At 40.8% G+C, this 21,759-nt stretch overlaps 1 protein-coding gene across 1 annotated transcript in view; it reads left to right on the top strand.

The window, feature by feature from the left end:
• The window catches only part of prss56 (serine protease 56), a 31,585-nt gene extending 12,725 nt beyond the window's left edge, over positions 1-18,860 (top strand). Inside the window, exons 5-13 of the mRNA XM_053227358.1 lie at positions 843-951; positions 2,241-2,397; positions 2,504-2,646; positions 2,823-2,982; positions 3,140-3,328; positions 8,159-8,320; positions 13,222-13,278; positions 13,556-13,662; positions 17,454-18,860. Coding sequence (XP_053083333.1) covers positions 843-951; positions 2,241-2,397; positions 2,504-2,646; positions 2,823-2,982; positions 3,140-3,328; positions 8,159-8,320; positions 13,222-13,278; positions 13,556-13,662; positions 17,454-17,627 — 1,258 coding nt within the window. The 3' untranslated portion in view covers positions 17,628-18,860. The remainder of the gene's footprint in view (positions 1-842; positions 952-2,240; positions 2,398-2,503; positions 2,647-2,822; positions 2,983-3,139; positions 3,329-8,158; positions 8,321-13,221; positions 13,279-13,555; positions 13,663-17,453) is intronic.
• Positions 18,861-21,759: the final 2,899 nt, after the last annotated feature.

The raw sequence follows: 21,759 nt of genomic DNA, 5'->3' as shown, positions 1-21,759 counted from the left end.
TGCACGAAAAAAAGAAAGACAAAAACATGTGCAATGCTACTGGGTAGCACTGGTTGATTTTATGCCACTGGGAGAGATGAGCATTTCTCTCATTAAAGTCTTAGATGAGAGAACAGTAGGCCTCCTCTTTTCAGCCACATTGCGCATGGCAACCATCCCAGTTGCCGGTTGGGCCCAGAGAGAGCGAACAAAGGCTGGTGAATTCCTTTTGAGGTTTTATTTTAATAAAACTGCCCCCTATCTATGGATGCATGGTACCTACACAGGCATGAGCATAAGGTGAGCATTCTGCTTTGATACTGCAGTTTACAAATTAAACAAAAGAAGTTAAGCAAAGAAACAATGAAAATAGTTGTAAATATCTATATCTAGCTATATGGTCAATATTATCTACCTTCTATATCTATCTATCTATCTATCTATATACAGTTAGGTCTGGAAGTATTTGGACAATGACATAGTTTTTGTGATTTTTGCCTTTATACACCACAACAATGGATTTGAAATAAAACAATCAAGATCTAATCGAAGTGTAGACTTTCAGCTTTATTTTAAGAGGTTCCACAAAAATATGGCATTTACCATTTAGGAATTACAGCCATTTTAAGCAAAATACTTCCATTTTCAGGGGCTCAGAGGTATTTGGACAAAGTGACATAATTGTAAATATAACCATAATTTTAATACTTGGATGAAAATCCTTTGCAGTCAATGACTGCCTGAAGTCTGGAGCCACTGCATTACAATGCATTACATATAAGCACAAAACTGGACCTCTGCCGCAAATTTCAAAATACAGAGTAACTTATTCTTTTTCTCTCACTCTATCTCTCTCAATTTAGAAGTCAAAGTGAGCATTACTGGACAGCTGTGGTTGGAGAATTTGACATCACTAAGGCTGACCCTGATGAGCAGGTCATGAAGGTTAACCGCATCATCACACATCCAAAGGTAAACATATACATCTGCATCAACAGACAGATTTTATCTCATTACCTCTTTGGTGTTGACAGCTCTGCTGGTATAGCTTAGAAAGATCAGATGAAATTTGTGATATTTTTTGCATTCTGTTAACATCATAAGATTTTATCATACAAATTCAAAAACCTTCAGACAAATGGTGTGATGGAATGCTGGTATGATGAAAGAATGCTGACTTTCCAATGTTGCAGTATGCAAATAGTGTTTATTTTAAAACAACGTTAATAAGGTGGTAAATACAACCTGCTCTATTACTGAGAAACCACGTAGTGCCAATAGTAAAGTCCAGTTCCTTTCTTTTCACATGGTGATGACATACTAGTTGAGCTCATTCACTGGGAACATCAGAGCCATAAGCCTACTGTAATTAAGAGAGAAATTCATGCAGATGACGCACAGCTATTAAGATATTTACTTAATTCTGGAAGATGGTACATTGCATGCTAGTAAACAATTTTTTTATGTAATAGTAATTTATGCTGCTTCAATCAGCAGTAACATGAAATGCAAGGGTCTTCATCTTGCAGGTGGAGAGCCCACAAAATTTGCTTCATGGCTACTGCTTATACAGTCCCCTCCGAAACTCTTTGTTTGTTGTTAAAAAGGATAAAACAATATGAAGACCAGAGAACTGTCTATGGGAGAAAGGCAATCCATTTTTAAGCTAAGAAAAGTGGGAAAATTGATCAGTGCCATTGCACAAGCATTGGGCATAAGCAGTACAACTATTTGAACTGTCCTGAAAAAAGAAAGAAATCACTGGTGTACTAACAAGCATACATCGAACAGGTCAGCCAAAGAAATGAAGGTTGTGAGAGCTGTGAATATAAACTCAAAACTAACAGTCAATGACATCGCCAACAATCTCCACAGAGCAGGGGTGAAGGTATCACAATCCACCGTTTGTAGAAGACTTCGAGAGCAGAAATATAGAGGCCATACCACATACCACATGCAAACCACTAATGAAATTTGCAAAGAAAAACAGAGATGAGCCACAAAGATCCATGCCTCGATGGGTCAGCTTTTTTCATGGCACAAGGGGGACCTATATTAGGCAGGTGGTTTAAATGTTATGGTTCGTCGGTGTAAATGTTTTGTAAAAAAAAAAAAAAAGTGAGCTGAAAAAAATAGTGCTTTTGCTGACATACCTGTATTTTTACTGTTATGATGACTTCTGTTGTGTGGAATCCAGATGTGTGAAAACAGTTGTAAGTGTTCACCTAGAGATTAATTGACTCCTCTCATCTACCTTCCAGTTCAACCCAAAGACATTTAATAATGACATTGCCCTGGTGGAGCTGAGCTCTCCTGTGGTTTTGTCAGCGCATGTGATGCCTGTGTGTTTGCCCTCTGACCCTGAGCCTCCCCCTGGAGCACCATGTTTGGTGGCTGGATGGGGCTCGCTTTATGAAGGTGACAGAAACACTTTTTAGGCCAGAAGTACTGATTCTGTGTCAGAAAAGACAGTACACATTGTACTACAAATGTGTGTGTATGTTTTTGATACGTTTGAGTGTAGATGGTCCAGCGGCTGATGTGGTGATGGAGGCGATGGTTCCTCTGCTGTCTCATAGCACATGTAAAAATGCCCTGGGCAAACAGCTGCTCACCAACACCATGTTCTGCGCTGGCTACCTGTCCGGAGGTATCGACTCATGTCAGGTATAACACACACACACACACACACACACACATCTAACATTGCTTAGCCATAAACATCTGCTCATCTGGTGATTTCCAAACATATCAGATCACTAACTCACCTTTCCATAATATACTGCTAAGAGTTAAATAAAGCTATATTGCCTATTCCTACCCCATGCTCTCTGTCTCTATAGGGTGATTCTGGTGGGCCACTGATCCTCCAGGACCTTACTTCAGGGAGGTTTCAGTTATATGGTATAACATCTTGGGGAGATGGCTGTGGGGAGAAAGGCAAGCCTGGCGTATACACTCGTGTTGTGGCTTATAAAGACTGGATCCTTTCTGAAATCCATAGTGAGTCGCACACATTCCAGGCTAAACACAGCATACACACAGCGACACCACTATAGCCACTTATTCAGTGCTGGAGAAAAACGCATACTCAGGCCTTAGGGTATATAGTTCAGATTGTGTTGAAGCTGAAGCAGCAATTGTTTGTGTCCAATTCCAGAATCTTTTGGAAGCAGGGAACCCACATGTGCAGAGCTTCTGAAGACATCAGAGTTGTCAGAGGAGCAGCGCATGTCCGAGTTCACCTCACTCTGCCATTTCTACATGCTGAGCTGCCCTATAACCTTGGACCCATCTGGGTGCCAGCGACTAGCCCAGGACAACTGTCAGAGCCGCTTCAAAAAATGCCGTACGTTAATTTACATTTACCTGAATAATCTGAATAATCCTGTTCATTCATACATCACGATTATTATGCATTGTGAGTGTTAGGACTTGCAATACACAAATTTAATTATACTGTAGTGAAAATAGTTGTCAAAGTTAATGCATTAAGCTTAAACTTGCATGTGTAGTATTTATATGACTGATCTTGCACACAAAAATGGACATATGATGTGGAGAGATATATGTGATACATCCAATATGTTGTTAAATTAGCTCAGTTGTTCAAAGTTTTGTAAGCTTTATTTCTCTCTGTTTGCAGTGAGCTTAGAGTGATACATGACCACTGGAATTATGTTAAGCATGACAAATGTTTTAAGCAACTTTTGCTTAAAAGTTTGCTTAAAAGGCAAGTGAAATAGCAGCTATTAACCAAAAGAGAGGGAAGTAAACACTGAAGTAAAATGTGACTCTATTTTCCAAACATGAACCGCTCGGCCTCATGTAGCAAATTCTGTTTTGCAGCTTATCCAATCATATATGTCTATGTACAGTAATTAAGGAAGCACATCGGTCCAGAGACTGAAGGGAATTTTTATGAGGAGTATGAGTGCTTTTTGAACATCCCATTCCAGATTTAGTACCCCTTTGCTGTTATAATAACCTCCACTCTTCTGGGAAGGCATTGCACTAGATTTTGGAGTGTGGCTGTGGGGATTAGCCCATTCAGCCATGTTGAGCGAGTAGGGCTGGGGTACAGTCGCCATTCCAGTTCATCCCAAAGTGGTGTTGAGGTCAGGGCTCTGTGCAGGCCACTCTACACCAACCTTGGCAAACCATGTCTTTATGGATCTTGCTTTGTGCTTTGTAAAATCTCATTCACTGGGACATGTATGGCAGATGTTTAGATAAACAGATTTAAAAACGTGTTGTTATATAACAAATATGGTTAATTGTTGATATGGGGAAGCTTTCTGTAAGCAGATATTTGTTTAACATTTATGGAAAGAGTCTTGGGTGTTGATGAATAGATGAATAATTATTTGACTACTGGTCAAAGTGTAGATTGGGAATAGGTGAAATATACTCAAGAAGAATAGTAAAACAAATAAATTAAGAATGTATAAACAAATCTCATTGGCTGTGCAGTTACAGCATTTCTACTAGTATGCTTACATCACACAAACCTAGCTTTCACTTGATAAATAATTATGTTCTTGTGTATTTTTGTGGCTAAAGCTAATTGTGAAGAGGTAAATTCATTAAGCTGTTTTTCTATATCAATTTCCTGCTTTGTTTATGCTGTGTTCTTACAGTAAAGGAGAGGCAAGCAGTGGCAGAACCAGTAGAGAATGATAAAATAATAGCACTTCAGGATGTTCACAAGTCATGTAATAACAATTATGTACAGTGAGGTGTACACAGAAGAACTAATATCATTAACCAGGGTTACCAGGTTTCAGGAAAATAGCCCAACTACACACACAAAAGACCTGAAACTAGCCCCCTAAAAATTTGGTAATTGGAAAAGGGACACACATTTAGACACACTGTACAAACTTGTACTTTTATTAAATTTAATTTCCGTTTCCGTTTTAATTTTTAAAAATTTCCGTTGCATAATTTTAAACTAGCCGAATCTGGCAAACCCATTAACTGTTATGTCCACTGCTCCTCCACCAAGAATGGGGCAGCATGATTCCTGCCCTAATGAACCTCTGTTGCTGCTTGTTGCGGTTCCCATTTTTTGACCACTAGGTGCAATAATATCTCTATGGTGCACTCCCCCATGATTGTGCAACATTTAGAAAGGCAAGCAAATCAACAGAGCAGCAGCTTATATTTGTCAAATAGCAACATTTTTTGTTTGTCATTCAAAACACGTTATTACTATTTAGATGGAGCTTAAAATGTATATGAAGATTAATATTTGTTGAATGGCTGATATAAATGGTGGGGCTCTGCTCCACATGCACATGGATGAGCCCCCATTGTACCTGTATGTTCTCACCAGTGTCAGCTGGTGGGTTTTACAAAAAAGCATCTAAGTAACTAATTAGCTAGCTAAATTTCACTGAATAAGCTAGTGACAGCTAGATGTCTAGAACTATAATTCTAAGAACAGCAGAGAGAAAGTGGAAGAAATCACAACTCGACACAGATTTTGCCTCTTACCATGCTCTCCTGTCCAAATTTTCATCTGAAGTGACTTCTGCTAAGACTGCCTTCTACAAGAAAAAGGTGGAAACCTCTGCACAAGATCCTTGCAAGCTCCACAACATCTTTTCTTCACCACTCAATCCACCGGCTCCTCCTGCTCTGTCCTCCCTGACTGCTGAAGACTTTGCCACCTTTTATGTTGAGAAGATTGAAAAAATCTGCCAGACCTTCACTTCTACCCCAACTCCTACACTACACACTGAGGATTCTCCTTCACTGGCACATTTTCCTAAACTAGCAACAGAAGACCATCACCACTATCATCAATGGCTCCATAACATCTGACCTTGTACCAACTGCATTCAAGAGAGCGAGGGTTATTTCCATCCTGAAGAAACCCACTCTGGATCCCTCCGAGCGGTATTGCTTCTCTCTTTTCTTTCTAAAACCCTTGAATGAACTGTCTACAATCAACTGTATCTCTGTCTCTCACAGAACGACCTCCAGATCCTAACCAGGCTTCAAACCGGGAGACTCCAGAGACTGCCCTTTTGGCCGTCACTGAGAAGCTACATGCTGCTAGATCAGCCAAACTGTCTTCAGTCCTCATCCTCCTTGACCTTTCAGCAGCTTTTGACATGGTGAACCACAAGACAATCTTGTCCACCCTCATGAGTCTAGGAATTTGTGGTGCACCATGGCAATGATTTGCTTCCTACCTGGAAGGTCAGTCATATCACGTGACATGGAGGGGATCCACATCTGCTCCCCACAGACTCTCCACTGGTGCCCCACAAGGCTCAGTACTTGGTCCTCTTCTGTTCTCCCTCTTTACTCAATCTCTTGGTGCAGTCATATCCTCACATGGGTTTTCATACCACTGCTATGCCGATGACACTCAACTCATCCTCTGCTTCCCTCCCTCAGACACTCATGTTTCTGCTCAGATATCAGCATTTCCGGCAGACATCTCATCATGGATGACAGCTCGTCAGCTGAAACTTAATAGCAGCGAAACTGAACTGAAGGTGATTCATCCCCATGTCAGGATATTGCGATCTCCCTGGACAACTCTCTGATCACACAACCTTGGGGTAACCATGGACAATCAACTGTCCTTTTCCTCTCACATTGCTAATCTGACAGGCTCATGCCGTTTTCTCCTTTATTACATTAGAAGGATTTGTCCATTTCTTTCCACACAGGCCACACAGGTGTTTGTTTAGTCCCTTGTCCTTTCAAGACAGGACTACTGCAACTCTCTCCTGGCAGGTCTGCCTCTGAGTGCTATTTGTCCTCTGAAACTGATCCAGAATGCAGCTGCATGACCAGCACCCACTTATCTCAAAGCACTTATCACATTCCACACGGCACCATGCTCCCTCCAATCCTCTACCACTACTCAACTGGTCCCACCATCTCTCGGGGTACAAGGAAGGCATGCATCAAGACTCTTCTCTGTTCTGGCACATAGGTGGTGGAATGAACTTCCCCTAGATGTCCGAGTCACTGGCAGTCTTCAAACGATGTCTAAAGACTTACCTCTTCCTAAAGTACTTAGAGTAGCACTTTGCACAATTAGCAAAAAAAAAAAAAAACGCCTGTCTGAGCGCCTGTTACTATGTTACCTCCCCAACAGAGTTTTTGGACTGATGATAGTTTGTGACCTAGCGAACCAGTATCAGAATGTATTTATTGATAGAGACTTCAAAGCACTTTTGTAAGTCGCTCTGGATAAGGGAGTCTGTCAAATGCAATAAATGTAAATGTAAATAATTGAGGATTATCTTGTGGACGTTGCATTCAACACTGTCTTCTAATGACCACATCAGTGTGTTTCTTCAAGCTGCAGCTTGTTTGGTTTCTCTCCATACCAGATATCTTCTTCACTAAGCTGTGTGAAGAATGTGTGTGTTTGTGGGGCTTAAAGTCTGCAGAATTTCTAGAATGGGGATGTCACATCGCAGTATTTAGAACAGTATAATGTTATAATCATTGGTGTTATTTTTCTTTTGATGTGCCATAAGTTTGTTGAGATCGCAAAATCTTTGCATCTAGGGACCACTTCCACAGTGCACAGACTTATTTTTATGAACATAAGACAACAACGTGAACAGTAGAGATAATAGGTAAATATGCATCATATATACACCAAGAGCTTTTTATTCTTGAACTAAAATATGTTAAATATATTAATATATATTAATATATTAACATATATTAACATATATTAAAATATGTTGCAAAAATGTGCCATTAGCATTTTGTATAGCATCAAATTTTAAAAGTGTCAAAAGTGTTAAACATGAGATGTTAAATAACATTGTCTTGAACATTTGACACTATAAGCTATTTCAGTTACACTAGTCAGTACTAAAGTTACTTCATGAACCTAGCCATTATGAGGTCCGCAATAACGTTTGGATTTTATATAAAACTGTGAACAGTGACTGGTTATGTGCACATACTTGAAGATGGTAGTAACTCTCACCATGTTGCAATAAAGTTTACTTGATTTCAGGGATGCGAACCATCAAACATTTCTGTCACCAGTGCTAATATTGGCTCAAGTCCCTATGTCTTTGTTCCCTTTGTGTATTTACCCTTAATATCAACTGTCTTTCTGTTGCTCTCGTTGTGGCTTTCTGTGCAACTTTTGCTGATTTTTCTTAATTTCCTTCTCTGTCTCTTCTAGAATTGCATTCATTCCTGCAGACTCTGTTGGATCTGTTGCAGAGGGCAGATGATTATGTCCGAGATAAGGTGGACCTGACCTTCTTCACTCAGAGTCTTCCCCAACTGGTGGAACATGTATACAATTCTTCAGTCAACATACGAACACGACGACAAACCGCAGGTATGGCCAATGACTGCCAGCTCACTCTGGACTTCCAGGTGTCAAACTGTGATATTTGATAATTATTTTCTTGTAGATATGTTGCCATTGTTGCCATGGTTATTATTAACTGGTTTGCCATTGATGGTGACAATGTCCATTGTTAAAAGCGCTATACAAATAAAATTGAATTGAATTGAATTAACTATGATATATAATGGCCCAATCAGGAACATAACGTGTGGACATTCAAAAAGGGAAACAAATTAAAGGAGAAACCTGTGGCTCTGTTTTCCTGTGGGGGACATTTTGCTAGCAAGGTTTGTGTCCACTTGTCCCCTCGGAGTATAGAGTAACTACAAAGCAATTTAAAAGAGGTGATTCTGACTGTTTACCTTTATGCTGTGATGAAGCTTTTCTATTCTGATGGGAGTGGATTCTTCCAGCATGAGCCTGCTCCATCTACTGGGCACCAGGGCTCACTGAATGGACAGATATACTGATACATGTCATTCACCCATAAAGTACCAAATGTGTTCATTGCACAGCTGATTTACATTTAGTGATGCTCACATAAAAGGCAAAGTGCAGAGAGAGCTGAAAATGACACAATGACAACTAAATGGCAAAAGAGCCAGCCCAGATATTGCATAGGCTCAGACTAACCTTCCTTTTACAGTCCCCTCCAAAAGTATTGGAATGGCAAGGCCAATTCTTTTGTTTTTTTATACATTGAAGACATTTGGGGTTGAGATCAAAAGATGAATGTGAGGTGATAGATCAGAATTTCAGCTTTCATTTCCTGATATTTACATCTAGATGTGTTAAACTTAGAGCATGGCCCCTTTGGTGGCAGACCACCCAAAGTTCCAAAAGTAGTGGAACAGTTGGTCGTAAAGTAAATAACACTTAATATTTGGGGGCATATCCCGTGCTTGCAATAACTGCATCAAGCCGGCGACCCACTGACATCACCAAACCATTCTTCTTTTGTGATGCTTTTCCAGTCTTGTACTGCAACTTCTTTCAGTTGTTGTTTGTTTTGGGGCGGCTTTTCCCTTCAGGAGGTGAAATGCATTCTCAGTTGGATTTAGGTTTGGTGATTGACTTGGCCAGTGTAGATCCTCCACTTTTTTCCCCAATCACATGTTCCAGTATTTTTGATCACTTGAAAAATTGGTGGGTTCAAACAAACGGTGCCATGTTTTAAGTCTATATGTAATTCAGTTGAAATTCTGATCTATTGTCTCATATTCATCTTTTTATCTCAAATCCAAATATCTTCAGTGTATACCCAAAAAAAAAAAAAAAAAAAAAGAACTGTCTTTGTCATTGCAATACTTTCAGAAGGGACTGTATAAAGCCACCCCCACTCACATCTGTCGAAACACTTTTATTGCAGAACTATGTACAATAAAATGAATAAAGAATAAATGAAAATACAACTACAATAAATACAATTATTAAATAAATAAATATTTACAATAATCAAACTCAAATAATTCAAATAATAATTAAATTAAAAAAAAAAAATAGAGAAATGGCTGAATAAAATCAGCTTGCTTCTACTCAGAAGTATTATACCTGAATCTAAAATTTAGCATTTAAAATTATGCATTTTAATATAATCATGTTTGATACTCACTTTTGTGTTTGCTTGAAAAACCACTTTCCTGAAGCCATAGCGGCTTGAAACTCTCTGTCTAGCATTTTTAGTGCCTAATGCACACACACGTGTGAGCATATAGGGAGTAGCAGTATGTTGGAGCACATTTGATGAATAATAGTTTTCTTAACATTAATTTTTTATGTTTTTGACTTTTTAGCACTTTATCAAATTATGTATTTTAATATAAACAAACATACTTGATTGTCATATTTGATCATTTTTCATCATAATCATGTGAGAAACATCACTTAACAGTGATACATGTACATGTATGAGTTTGCTTGAAAAATCACTTTCCTGAAGCTGTCTGACGTCACTTCCAAATACAAACACGTCCCATAGTATACTCCCATCCTCAACACTGATTGACAGGTTTCTGTGCAAGGCATCGGAAATGCAAAGGTAATTGCGATTGCATTTGAATTTTGGCAGGCTCCGTACACGACGCAGAGGAAGTGAAATAGCAAATGGCGTAATTGCTATTGCTATTTCAATATGACAGCGTCATAACTCGTAAGACATGGGAAATGCAATTGCAAGTGACTTTGCTTTTCCATTTGAAATTTGGCAGACATTGTCCATTTGTGTAAATGAAAATGCATATGGTAATAGGCAATTTGTAATTGCTTTTGAAATTTGTCCGATTTTTTTTTTTTATGGCACTATTAAAATATCATCCCTCTTCTGTTTGAGGCTTCAAGCAGGTGACTTTTCATGAGCAAACAGCAGTCAAGGTGTGAGGGGTGGCAGAAGGTGGAGGTGTACCACAAGGAGCCGCTAACGAATTAATTTCTATGCGAAATGGAGGGTGTTTGTCAAACGGAAGGCTGTGTCTGCGAGGCTGCATCCTTCCTAGAACAGTCCTTCTGAGGCTTCTAGGCTAGACTCCTCCTCAGCATTGAACTCTAGAACAAGACGGCCTAGTAAGTCCGCATGGCTATGGCCTGCAGTCAGGGCATGAAAACTTTGAAAAGAGAACAAGCCCTAATATAAATACTTAACAGCTTGAGCTAAAAATAATATAGTCAAGCTTAACTTAAATCATTCTCTTTTACTTTCGCTAGGGGTGTAACATACGAGATCTGCACTGAAAACCAACACAAAAATATAATGGGTATTATATTATAAAAATGTAATAGTATTACATTATGGCAGTATTACGGTGAATTGCTAGTAACACTGTAATACGATCTTTATTTTTCCAGTACCGAAGCCGTAACAGTAATACTGTAATATTTTTATAAGTACTATTGATTTTTTGTAATTGTAGTATTGTAATACTATTTAAAAATAATTTAGGAAAAACACTGTGGTCTCCCAGAGGTTTAAAGCATGTGCAGCAATTAATTTACAACAAAACAAAGGAAAACATGAATGCCTTCATCTCCAAAAACATTTTTGGTCTTACATTTCATAACAAACTTATCACTGATGCATCCTTCAAAATCTGCCGAATGAAGGCCATGAAACGAAGGCTGCCTTCCAAGGATCCTTCCAATTGAGATGGCCTTCGATGGCGCTTGATGACGTGACAGTTGAGAAATGCAGCCTTACTAGGATGTTCGAGAAACACCCAGAGAGCGGGCGCAGTTCTGTGTGTAACTGCCTCAAATGAACTATAAAGATGTGAAGAGTGTCTCTGAAAGTTGCATGCGCAGGCCGCGCCCCATGCTGCCCCTGAGCGCATTGCCTCCCTAGGTGGCTGCCTACATGGCCTATGCCAGGATCCACCACTGCATATAGCAGCACTTGTTTTGCCCTAATTGAATATGTAGTTTTGTTTGTCTTAATTGTCTCAGCAGAGTTATTTGTATGGCTTTCATGGAGTTTCACAATATTTTCATGTCTGTATTATCGATTTATAGAATATGATTATACGATATGCCAATTATATGATTTAAAGCTTATCAATCAATTTTACTCAAAACATAGAACTTTCTTTTTTAGATGATTCATGAATATCACATATCTTGTGTAAATCCTCTGTTTGCTGTATTCATGAATAAATCTGTTAGTATCCAGACTGATAACCCAGGACCACTGATACTGTACGAGATGATCTGTAGCAGATGATGTGATGACACAAAATTCTTGAGGCTCCCTAAAGACAGACTGCATTGTGAAACAGGATTCTTGTATCATTGTTGTTTTATTATTTTAAAAACTGATTATTGTATTGTTTTAAAAGAGCAGGTAGGCCACTCCTCCATGCCTACTGCCCAAAATCCACCGTATGTATTTGAGCAGGTGGGCCCACTAGTGGATGACTGGGAGAATTACCTCAACAGAATTGCTGTTAATTTGGAACAGCACAACAAACACGAGGAACCAAATCAGCACAATAAAGAGGAGAACCTCTTCCAGCAGGTAACGACAACTTTTCTGCTTACGACAGCTGCTTTCTTGCATGTTGTAGAAAAATGTATGTTTCATTTCTGTACAAAAGCAGTAAGATGAGTATTATACATTATTGCAATAATCTAAGGGATCTGGATCCTTTCTAAAATTCTCAGCCTGTATTTCAGTTGTTGGTTATTGTGTGACTTACCAAAATTAATGTTGCACACAAACATTTGACTTGCAAATCAGTGATTTCTGTGACTGTGATTAGAAATATAACCCAGTGTTGTGTCATTTTAAGGACAAAAACTCAGCACTTCACCAGCTCGACAGAGATCTACGCTCCACCATTACTTTTCTTTGCTTCAGATTGGCATCTCGCCACATTTCTGCACTTAAAAATTTGAAGAGACACTCCTTTATCATGGACTTTATCATTTCCGGAAGAGCATCTGATGTTCTAGGTGGAACATCGGAACCTGCTCTGTATCCGCACATGAAGAACATTGTGAATTGGCGCACTCTAGTGTTTCAGCTCCTTAGTTGCAGTGATATGGGAAGACCTGAAGTCAAGACAAGTAAAACAGAAAATCTGTTAAGAGGAGCGCATACGGTACCCAGAGCTGGAGAGCTTGTTGCACCTCAGGAGGTTAGGACCAAGGAGGGCTCTGTGCAGGGTGGAACTCACTCAAGGATGTCTGATTTACTGGAAGGAAGACTGCCAGTGACAAGGTCCACCCCTACCCAGCTTGCTCTGCTACTTCAACTGTACTCCAACAAGAAGAAAAGTGGTGACTTGCATTCCCACAGTACTTTTGGAACTGAAAGTTGAACAAATTTTAGTATTTCTGATTAAATCTCATCTATGACATGACAGGTTAATGTTGTATGTTGTATGTTGTTTTTTTTTCAGTGTTTGCTCAAAGGAGACACAGAAGACAGTTGCTTGATGGACAGATCCGTGAAGCAAGTAACAAAGGTATTAATCATTCAAGTGACTGCACTGATAACTGTTTTGACCAAAATATTACAAACCCACAAGATATTATCATCAAAAAAAAAATTAAGCTTACCCAGTTATCCAATAAAACAGGATAACAATAAAAGACTGGCCATTTAACTCATCTATTATGGGTTTACAACCAGTCCACAATCCAATAAAATAGCCAAGGGTAAATTAGACTGGCTTATTGATTGAGTGAAAGCATGTGTATCTGGACTGGATTTAGTTTGTATCTATGTTTTAGTGTGTCCTGGGGTCGCAGAGTTGGCACAGCAGGTCATTGTTACGAAGGAGATGTACAACTGGATTCTAAACATCACACCAAGCAACCTCAACATGAATTTCCAAGAGGTGAGGAAATAAGAGAATGAATGAGTGAAGAGTGTGTGTAACCACTTGCTGCCTGCTTTTAGTTGAATTTTTCTTGTTTACTTCCTAAACTCGCAGTTTATAAGAGCTGTTTATGTGTAGGAGTACAAAAAGACTGAACCCTGAATTAGCTAAAGTATGAAGAGGCAGATACGGATGCAATGCAAGTGAACAGTGGCTTTATTTATAAAGCTTGCAGGAAAATCCAAATTGTGAGTCAAAAACGTGGTTAAGTAACAGCCAAAGGACAGGCGATGAACAAACAATATGAACTAGGATAATAGCACAATAGCAAACATGAGAAAACCAAAACAGGATCAAAAACCAGGTAGACTATAACAATGAATTGCTTAATATCGACTGCTATAGAACACAGAGGATATATTTTGCATCATCTGGCTGAAATGAGAATCCTTATATACTGTTGATGAAATTGAGTCCAGGTGTGTATGATCAGTAATCAGGTGAATGTGAACGTGACAATGAGTGTGGGAGTTGGAGTCTGTGGCGTCCATGTTTGTAGGCCATGTTTTGTTATGGGTCTTGTAGTTGGATGCTGATTCCAGCGTTGACAAGACAGAACCCCTTTGATGGGCTACCTCTTGGAGCGGAGTTCTTCCAGGGCCTCCCCCAGGACCGTGGACCTGGGTGGTTCATGTAGTGTGCATGGAAATCTTGGCATAACATGAGGTCGAGCACATTGTGGGCAGGATTCCAGCACCTCTCCTCCCATTCCTAGCTCTCCCATTCAATGAGGTGTTGAAGTTTGCCCTCCTTCTGGGCATGAGTCTAGGATCACCTTTGCTGTGTAAGCTGGTTCTCCTTCGATATCAAGGGGTGCTGGAGGAGTGGTGGTGGGGGGATGTTCTGTGTGAGGGGACCTGGTGTTACTGGATTCAGTTGTGAAACATGGAATGATGGGGCTAGGCGGCTGTGATTTGGCAGGTCCAGTTTGTACACAAATTCATTAATTCTTTGTATGATCTTGAATGGCCCAGTGTAGCAATGAGAGTTTTTTGCACCTATGTAAATGTCCACGGTGGATAATCAAACTCGGTCACCCGGTTCATAATGGGGAGTCTCCCCTCTGTGTCGATCTGCAAACTCCTTGGTTATCTGGGCCATGTGTTTGAGCTGTTGGTGTGCTTGTTCCCACACCTGCTCACCTCACCTGAACCATTCATCCACTGCAGGTGAGTCGGTTGGGTTAGCATTCCACTGAAACAGAGGTGGCTGGTATCCCAGGATGCAATGGAAGGGAGTTAACTTGGTGGCTGAGTGCTGGAGGGAGTTCTGCACATATTCTGCCCAGGGAAGGAATTGTGCCCAGTCCTCCTGATTATCCTTGCAGAATGTGCATAAGCATGTGCCTGTAGCAGTGATGTAACCAATGAACTCCCATTTCTCTCCCTTTACATTGAGCTGGTTAGTGAGTAGTCTGGCCAGTACCCGTTTGACATGGGCGACGTGTGTTTCCTTGCCTGGGGAATAGATCAGGATGTCAATGTATGCGATGACAAATTTCTGTGGCATACATATGGCAGTATTCGAAGTGGCCAGAAGTGGTGCTAAAGGCTGTCTTCCATCATCCCCTTCACAGATATGCACCAAGTTCTATGCACTCTGCAGGTCGAATTTAGTGAAGATTTTGGCCTCCTGTAGCTGTTCTAGTGCCACTGGGACCAGTGGTAGGGGATAGCAGTATTTGACAGTGACTTGGTTTAGACCTCATTCAATACATGGCCATAGTCCACCGCCTTTCTTCTTGATGAAAAAGAAGCTGGTTTCAAAGCATCCTCTGTGTACTCATTCATTGCTTGGGTTTCGTTGGCGGAGAAGGGGTAAATGTGGTTACAAGGAGGTGTGCCTCCTGCCAGGAGCTCGATGGCACAGTCGTAGGGGCAGTCTGGTTTTAGTCTGGGACTGGATTTTGGGCTTTCAGTGGTCGTTGATGTGATACAGACTGACAGAACGTGGAGACACTTCTCATGACAGTATGCTGACCAGCGTGTGATCTCCATCTCCTTCCAGGAAATCCATGGGAACCTGAGCACGGCGGGGAACTTGGTGGTGACTGTGACGAGGAGAGATTTCCGTTCCTGGTGCATGGCACTGACGTGGAGGTTTATGAGTTTGGTGCAGTGGATGATAGAAACCCCCCACCACCAATGGGGCCTCCGTCCAATGTTTGGATGTTGAGAGAGTGTTGCAGTGGCTGAAGGGGTAGCTGGAGCTTCTCGGCAAGGATGCTGTCTATGAAGTTTCCCGCAGCACCGGAGTCAATCAAAACTGTAATGTAACAGACATTCTCTGAGTGTGTGATGAACGGGTAGCTCAAAATTTGGGTGAGAGAGGAATTTGGAGGAACTCACCATGTGGGAGAGAGATGTGGAGATGTGCTCGCTTAGAATTCATCTGTGGAACCTTGGCTGACGGCCTAGAGGAGCAGTGTGCTACTACAGTGGGCTGCCACAGTAATAGCACAGTTTCAGTAATAGCACAGCCTTTGGCATTCAGTAGGGGTTAGCTTGATCAGGCCATGTTGCCTAGGTCCTGTGGGGTGGATTTCTGGGACCGGGGTGGTCATGGCTTTGATTCCTATGCATGATATCGAGACAAATGTAGTTGAGGGTGGCTTGGTCATCCTGGCAGGCCAGCTCTGTGAGGATATCAGCGTTGAACCCCTAATGATCCGGCTTATTCCAGCCGCTTCAAGCAGCCAATGTGCGGACTTTCAGAGTGAATTCTGCAGCACTCAGACTCCCCTGCTTCAGGACAAGGAGTCTCTCTCCAATATCCTTGCTCTCAATAGAGTGGTCAAATACCCACTGGAAGAACTGAAGGAAGCTCTTGTAGGAAGCCGTGTGCTCACCCCCTTTGGGACCATACAGCCGTGGCCCATGCGAGGACTTTGTTGGTCAGTACGTTGTCAAACTGGGTGATCTTTTTGCACTCAGGGAATCCTTCTTTCCCTGAGAAGTAGAATGAACATTGGACTAGGAAGCCCTTGCATCCTGCGGGATCACCAGCATATTTCTCTGAGTGTACAATGAGTGGAGAAGCAGATAGGGTGGTTGCCACCAAAGCTGCTAGTGGAGCTGACATGGTGGTGCAGAGTTGTGCTAGCTGTGCACTAATCATGGCTGCTTGCTGTTGCTGCTCCCCAACGATGCGGCCTTGTGCCACCAATGCCTGACATCACTCCAGAGAACCTGCTGCATTCATGTTGAGCCGAAGTATTCTGTAAGGTGGCAGATACAGAGTGTGAACATGACAACAAATGTGTGAGTTGGGAGTCCATGGTGGCCATGTTTGTAGGCTGCATTGTGTTATGGGTGTTGTAGTTGCACACAGATTCTGGTGTTGACATGACATACTCGTGACATGATACACAAATTTCCTGCTCAAAAGTGACCAATACAAAAACAAGACACACATATTAACATTCTAGATGACTAGAATATTCTAAAAGTACATTTGTCATTGTGCAATGCTAAAATCTTACTCTCTCTCATGTTCAAAACTCCAGTGAATGTTAAGAACCCCTAATATTGTTTTTTTTTTTTTTTTTTTTTTTTGGATTTAGTAATAAGTTTCTAGAATTTTCCTGTCCATTTTGCAGTGGTTAATTTAGCAATTCAATTCTGAATATTGGTCTCTGTCTGAGACAGTGGCTTCAAGCTTAGAATTTCTTTCATTCATGTCTATGTAATAGGCTTTGCATTGTGCCTCTGAACATTGTGTTAACCCTGCAGGTGTGTGTGTAATTTCAGGTGCTGGTTGACCTCACCACAAAAAATGAACATGGTCTATATGAAGCACGCGTCAAAGCAACTATAGGTGGACATCTGTTGACCTTCTACAGCCTTGTGGGCTTGGAAAATGATTCATTTTTTAGGAGCATGCCACACATCATTGCTCTAGCACTTGATGCACTTAAAACTTAAAGAGGAATGTAAACAAATATACACTTCACTCTGCAGTCTGTATTGGTGTGGACAGTGGGTGTTAATCACCCAATCTTGAATCCAGCACTATCTGGATCCAGTATAATTTCACTTGTTTCAAGTGACATACAGCAGTAAACTTCATTGACGTCTTCTTCATGGGCATGTAACTTGCTAGAGAAAAGTTACTCACTATTATTTGAAGGCTCCTCCCTTCAACAGCTGGCAGAACTGATTCAAGTGATGCATTTTGTCCACAGAATTCTGCAGCCTGAGACATCAGACTAGGTGTAAATTATAATGTTTCATAAAGTAAAGAAATTTCAGCAGCATATTAGCTGACAGAGAGATGATCGCTTCTTGAAGTATTCTTCAGTAGTCATATTATAGGGGAAGTGCCACATTTTGGGGAACAGCGTGTCCAAAACGTTTAATAGTTTATTTTAAAGACTTTTAATATAAATACTTATACATTATGTCAGACACTGAGCAGGGTTCTATGAGTTGGAACTAGCTGGGACTTGGAGTTGTTCTAGAACTGATGTTCTGATGTTCATATTTTTCACTGAAAGTATTTCTATGGGTCTTGTGACCCATATGGATCGTGTGTCCTTAATTTATTCATTGCAATACAGGAGAGGTGGAACCTCTTTTTGAACTGGACTGATGTCATTTTTTTTTATTTATTTATTTTATAGATAAGACCACTTCATATTTTTGTAAAAATAAAAAGAAAGAAAGAACAGAATGCAAATTAAATTCCTGTGAATAAATTCTTACATTTTCAGTCAGACTAAAGTGCTTAATCTGCTGAAACACAGTATGAGGATGTCTGGTTAAATTAAATCAGAAGTATAATCAGAACATTTATAATGTTACAACATGCACCTTGGAAATACTGCACCAGCAGTATCATTTCCCCCTTTTTACTATCTTTATTTGCAGCACTGCACTCTGTTGATCCTGTAATGTATCACACACCCAATGAAAGAAGCAATAAACACATTTCAATCACTGTTTAGCTGTTTAGTCTCACACAGCAGTGTGAAGAACTTTTTTACATGGATTACATAATTAAGAGGAGTAACTTCTAAGTGTTTTTTTTCTCTCAGTGGCCTTGGTGGAACATTAGGTACATTAAACTCAGTGCTGTAGTACTGTATTAACAAATTGTGCTTCATGAGGTGGGGCCATTGGAGCAGGGCCTGGTCGAACCTGAGGGTAAAGGGGTGCCCCAAGAGTTAGTATCTGAAGATGAGGAACACCCATTTGATACCCAAGCCCTCCTCCACTGAACTGCATTTGCTCTCCTGCAACGAGAGTTTCCGGCTGATGTAAAATACTGGGCCCTCCTTCTCCACTACCTGGGTCAAAATGGCCCCCAGCCCTCCAACGTGTCAGTCTGCAGAACAAAAAGGACAGAGAAGTCTGGTGAATGCAACAGCAGGCCCCCACACAGAAGCACTTTTATCTGGCAAAGGGCCCGTTCACACTGATTCATCGGCTGGACCAGATCTGGCACCGTTTTTTTAGTGAGATCAGTCAGAGGGCTGGTGATGTCCAGATAATTAGGTACAAACTTATGGTAATAACCAGCCAGCCTTAAGAACTGCCTCACCTCCTTTTTGGACTTGGTCTCAGACAGGCTGCAATCACTGCTGTCTTGTCACTTTGGGGACACAGCTGCCCATGACCCAAGCGACCCTGAGTCCTGCTGTCTCAAAGAATTTAGGACAGCCCACATATGTTGTAAATGCTGCTGCCAGTCATTATTATAAATGATTATATTGTCTAAATAGGCTAGGATATTTGTCCATAAGGTGGGCTCCAAACAAACTCAAAGGAAGGATAACAAATTGGTGAGAAACCAAATGGAATGGAAAAGGCCATTTTCTCTGAGGACAGTGGAGTCAAGGGATTCTGCCACAGGTTCTCAAGAACCACCATCATGAGAGCCACAGTAACCATGTTTTCAGGAGGATGCGGGGGTATATTTGCAGTGCATAGCCTCTACCCATTCACTTGACCTCATCGTTGACTTATCCCCCTCGCTGTGTGACCTCAAAGGAGCTTACCACTTGGCAAGTAATTTGGAACTTGACGTGGGAGGTAATGCAAGTACCCAATTTCTCAGTGAAAACTCCAGCCGAGACTGACACAATTCTCCTGTGTTAGCTGCCCTAATGTGTGGAGTTTTGCTCTCAGGTCCGGAATGTGTTGAATTTCATTTTTACTTTTCAAAGTTCCCTCCTCCCAATATTCTTTAATGACACCTAGCATGCCCTGCAGCTAACAGCCGTACATTATTTCAGTACAAGAGTCTTGCAGGAACTCTTGTATTGTAAACAACAGGGGCTCATTGTAAATTACCTTCTGAATGATATTTTTTAATGTCTGATCATTCAACCAATCCACCTGTTTGGGGATGGTAAACACCGGTGCAAATCTATTTAATTCCGAATCATTTATATAGCTTGCATAGTGTATGTGACATCAATGTAGTGCCTTGGTCAGTCAGAATCTCTTTCAGGGTTCTGACTCGGGAGATTACGCATAAGAGTGCCTCCGCAACACTGCACGCTGAGCTGCTGTGAAGAGGCACCACTTCTGGATATTACATTGCATAATCTACCAAAAATAAAACAAAACGATATCCTCATGCGCTCCAATCTAATGGCCCAGTGAGTTCCATACCAAAACACACAACATCTGCGAAGGCCTGCTAAATAAAAGCATTTCCTTGTGGCTCTTTGGGATAAAGCACTTGGACGGTTTCTGCAGTTGGGTGCAATTGGGTGGTATCTGCAAAAAAATCTGACATACAGGTTCTTCAGTAGGGAGACTACCATTGACAAGACAAGGGCGGAGACAAGACCTAAACCAAAACAAAGTGCACATGGCAACGTAAACAAACATGACAATGCAGAAGTAGGCACCACAGAGCTGAGAGCTGCGATGCACATTGAGAGCCACAGCATGCAGTGCTCGGCAGAGGAGGAATACGTGACACCCAAGAGGAATCACTATGGAGGGCAAAGGGGAGGGGTCCACAATTTCTCCTGAGTCACTGTGACACAAAGTAGCCATTGATGGCCCTGGCACCGCCTCCCCAGTCAGAGCCACAAAACCTGCCCCTTTATACACTGTGCCCGTTCACCATCATGGCTTTTAATATTTCATTAAACCCAAGCCAATTAGACCCCAGAATGATTCATGGGTGAGGCAGGGACTAACTACCCAATTTCACCAAGGCCTGATATGTACCCTCTTGAATACTCATAGGTATGGGGTAGGTCCCTCCTCAGTCGGGGAAACCTGAGGAGAAAAACACAGGCAAATATGTAGGGTGCCAGACATAACACACAGGTGAAAATAAGCACTCATTACATGCCAGTGCAGCCCAACTTCTCTCTCCATCCACAGCCTTGATCATACAAAAATTCTGGATTGATGGTCATGTGATGGGGACTTGAACTACATATGAGTTTAATTTTAATACCTATTTTAAAAACATTTCAAAACAACCTGAATGTAACCTGTGGTTTTATGACTTTAAATATAAGTTTCAATGTTCAGTAAAGAAAAGAAGCTAGGTACAAAGTCCTATTGTAAAAACATTTCAAGTACAAATGTAAAGTGTAGAAATTTGACAAAAACAGATCATAAAAGTTAATTGTAAAGATTTAGTCCTTTAAGGCTCAATTTAGACATTTTTATGCAGAAAAGGAGGTACACACATATACAGTTTTTTTAATGTAGTTTTAGTGAAAGTGGCGATAGCATGCCATAAACTGTTATGTCAAATGTCTCATGAATGAGAAGGCAAAACACAGAAAAACACCAAAATGGCCAAAGGTCCTAAAAATGAATGACAAATGCAAGTATTCATATGCATCAACTGATGAGGTGGAACTACTGCTTAAGGTTACATATGCAGGTCACTGCATATTGGAGTTTCTATCTACTTTTTTTCAAGAAATAAAAGTGCAAGGTGAAAATATGTGTCTTCTCACTCTGAAATGAAGAGAGAAACCAATAACTACAATAACGTATATAAAAATGTTCTCCCATTAAATCTGTCTAAAAATGTGTGACATGGACAACTAGACTGTAGATACACTAATACATTATA

This window comes from Pangasianodon hypophthalmus, chromosome 21 (assembly GCF_027358585.1).
Source record: "Pangasianodon hypophthalmus isolate fPanHyp1 chromosome 21, fPanHyp1.pri, whole genome shotgun sequence".
In the NCBI taxonomy this organism is placed as follows: Eukaryota; Metazoa; Chordata; class Actinopteri; order Siluriformes; family Pangasiidae; genus Pangasianodon; species Pangasianodon hypophthalmus.
Note: the sequence above shows the minus strand (reverse complement) of the source record. Positions and strands in the feature narration are given on the sequence as shown.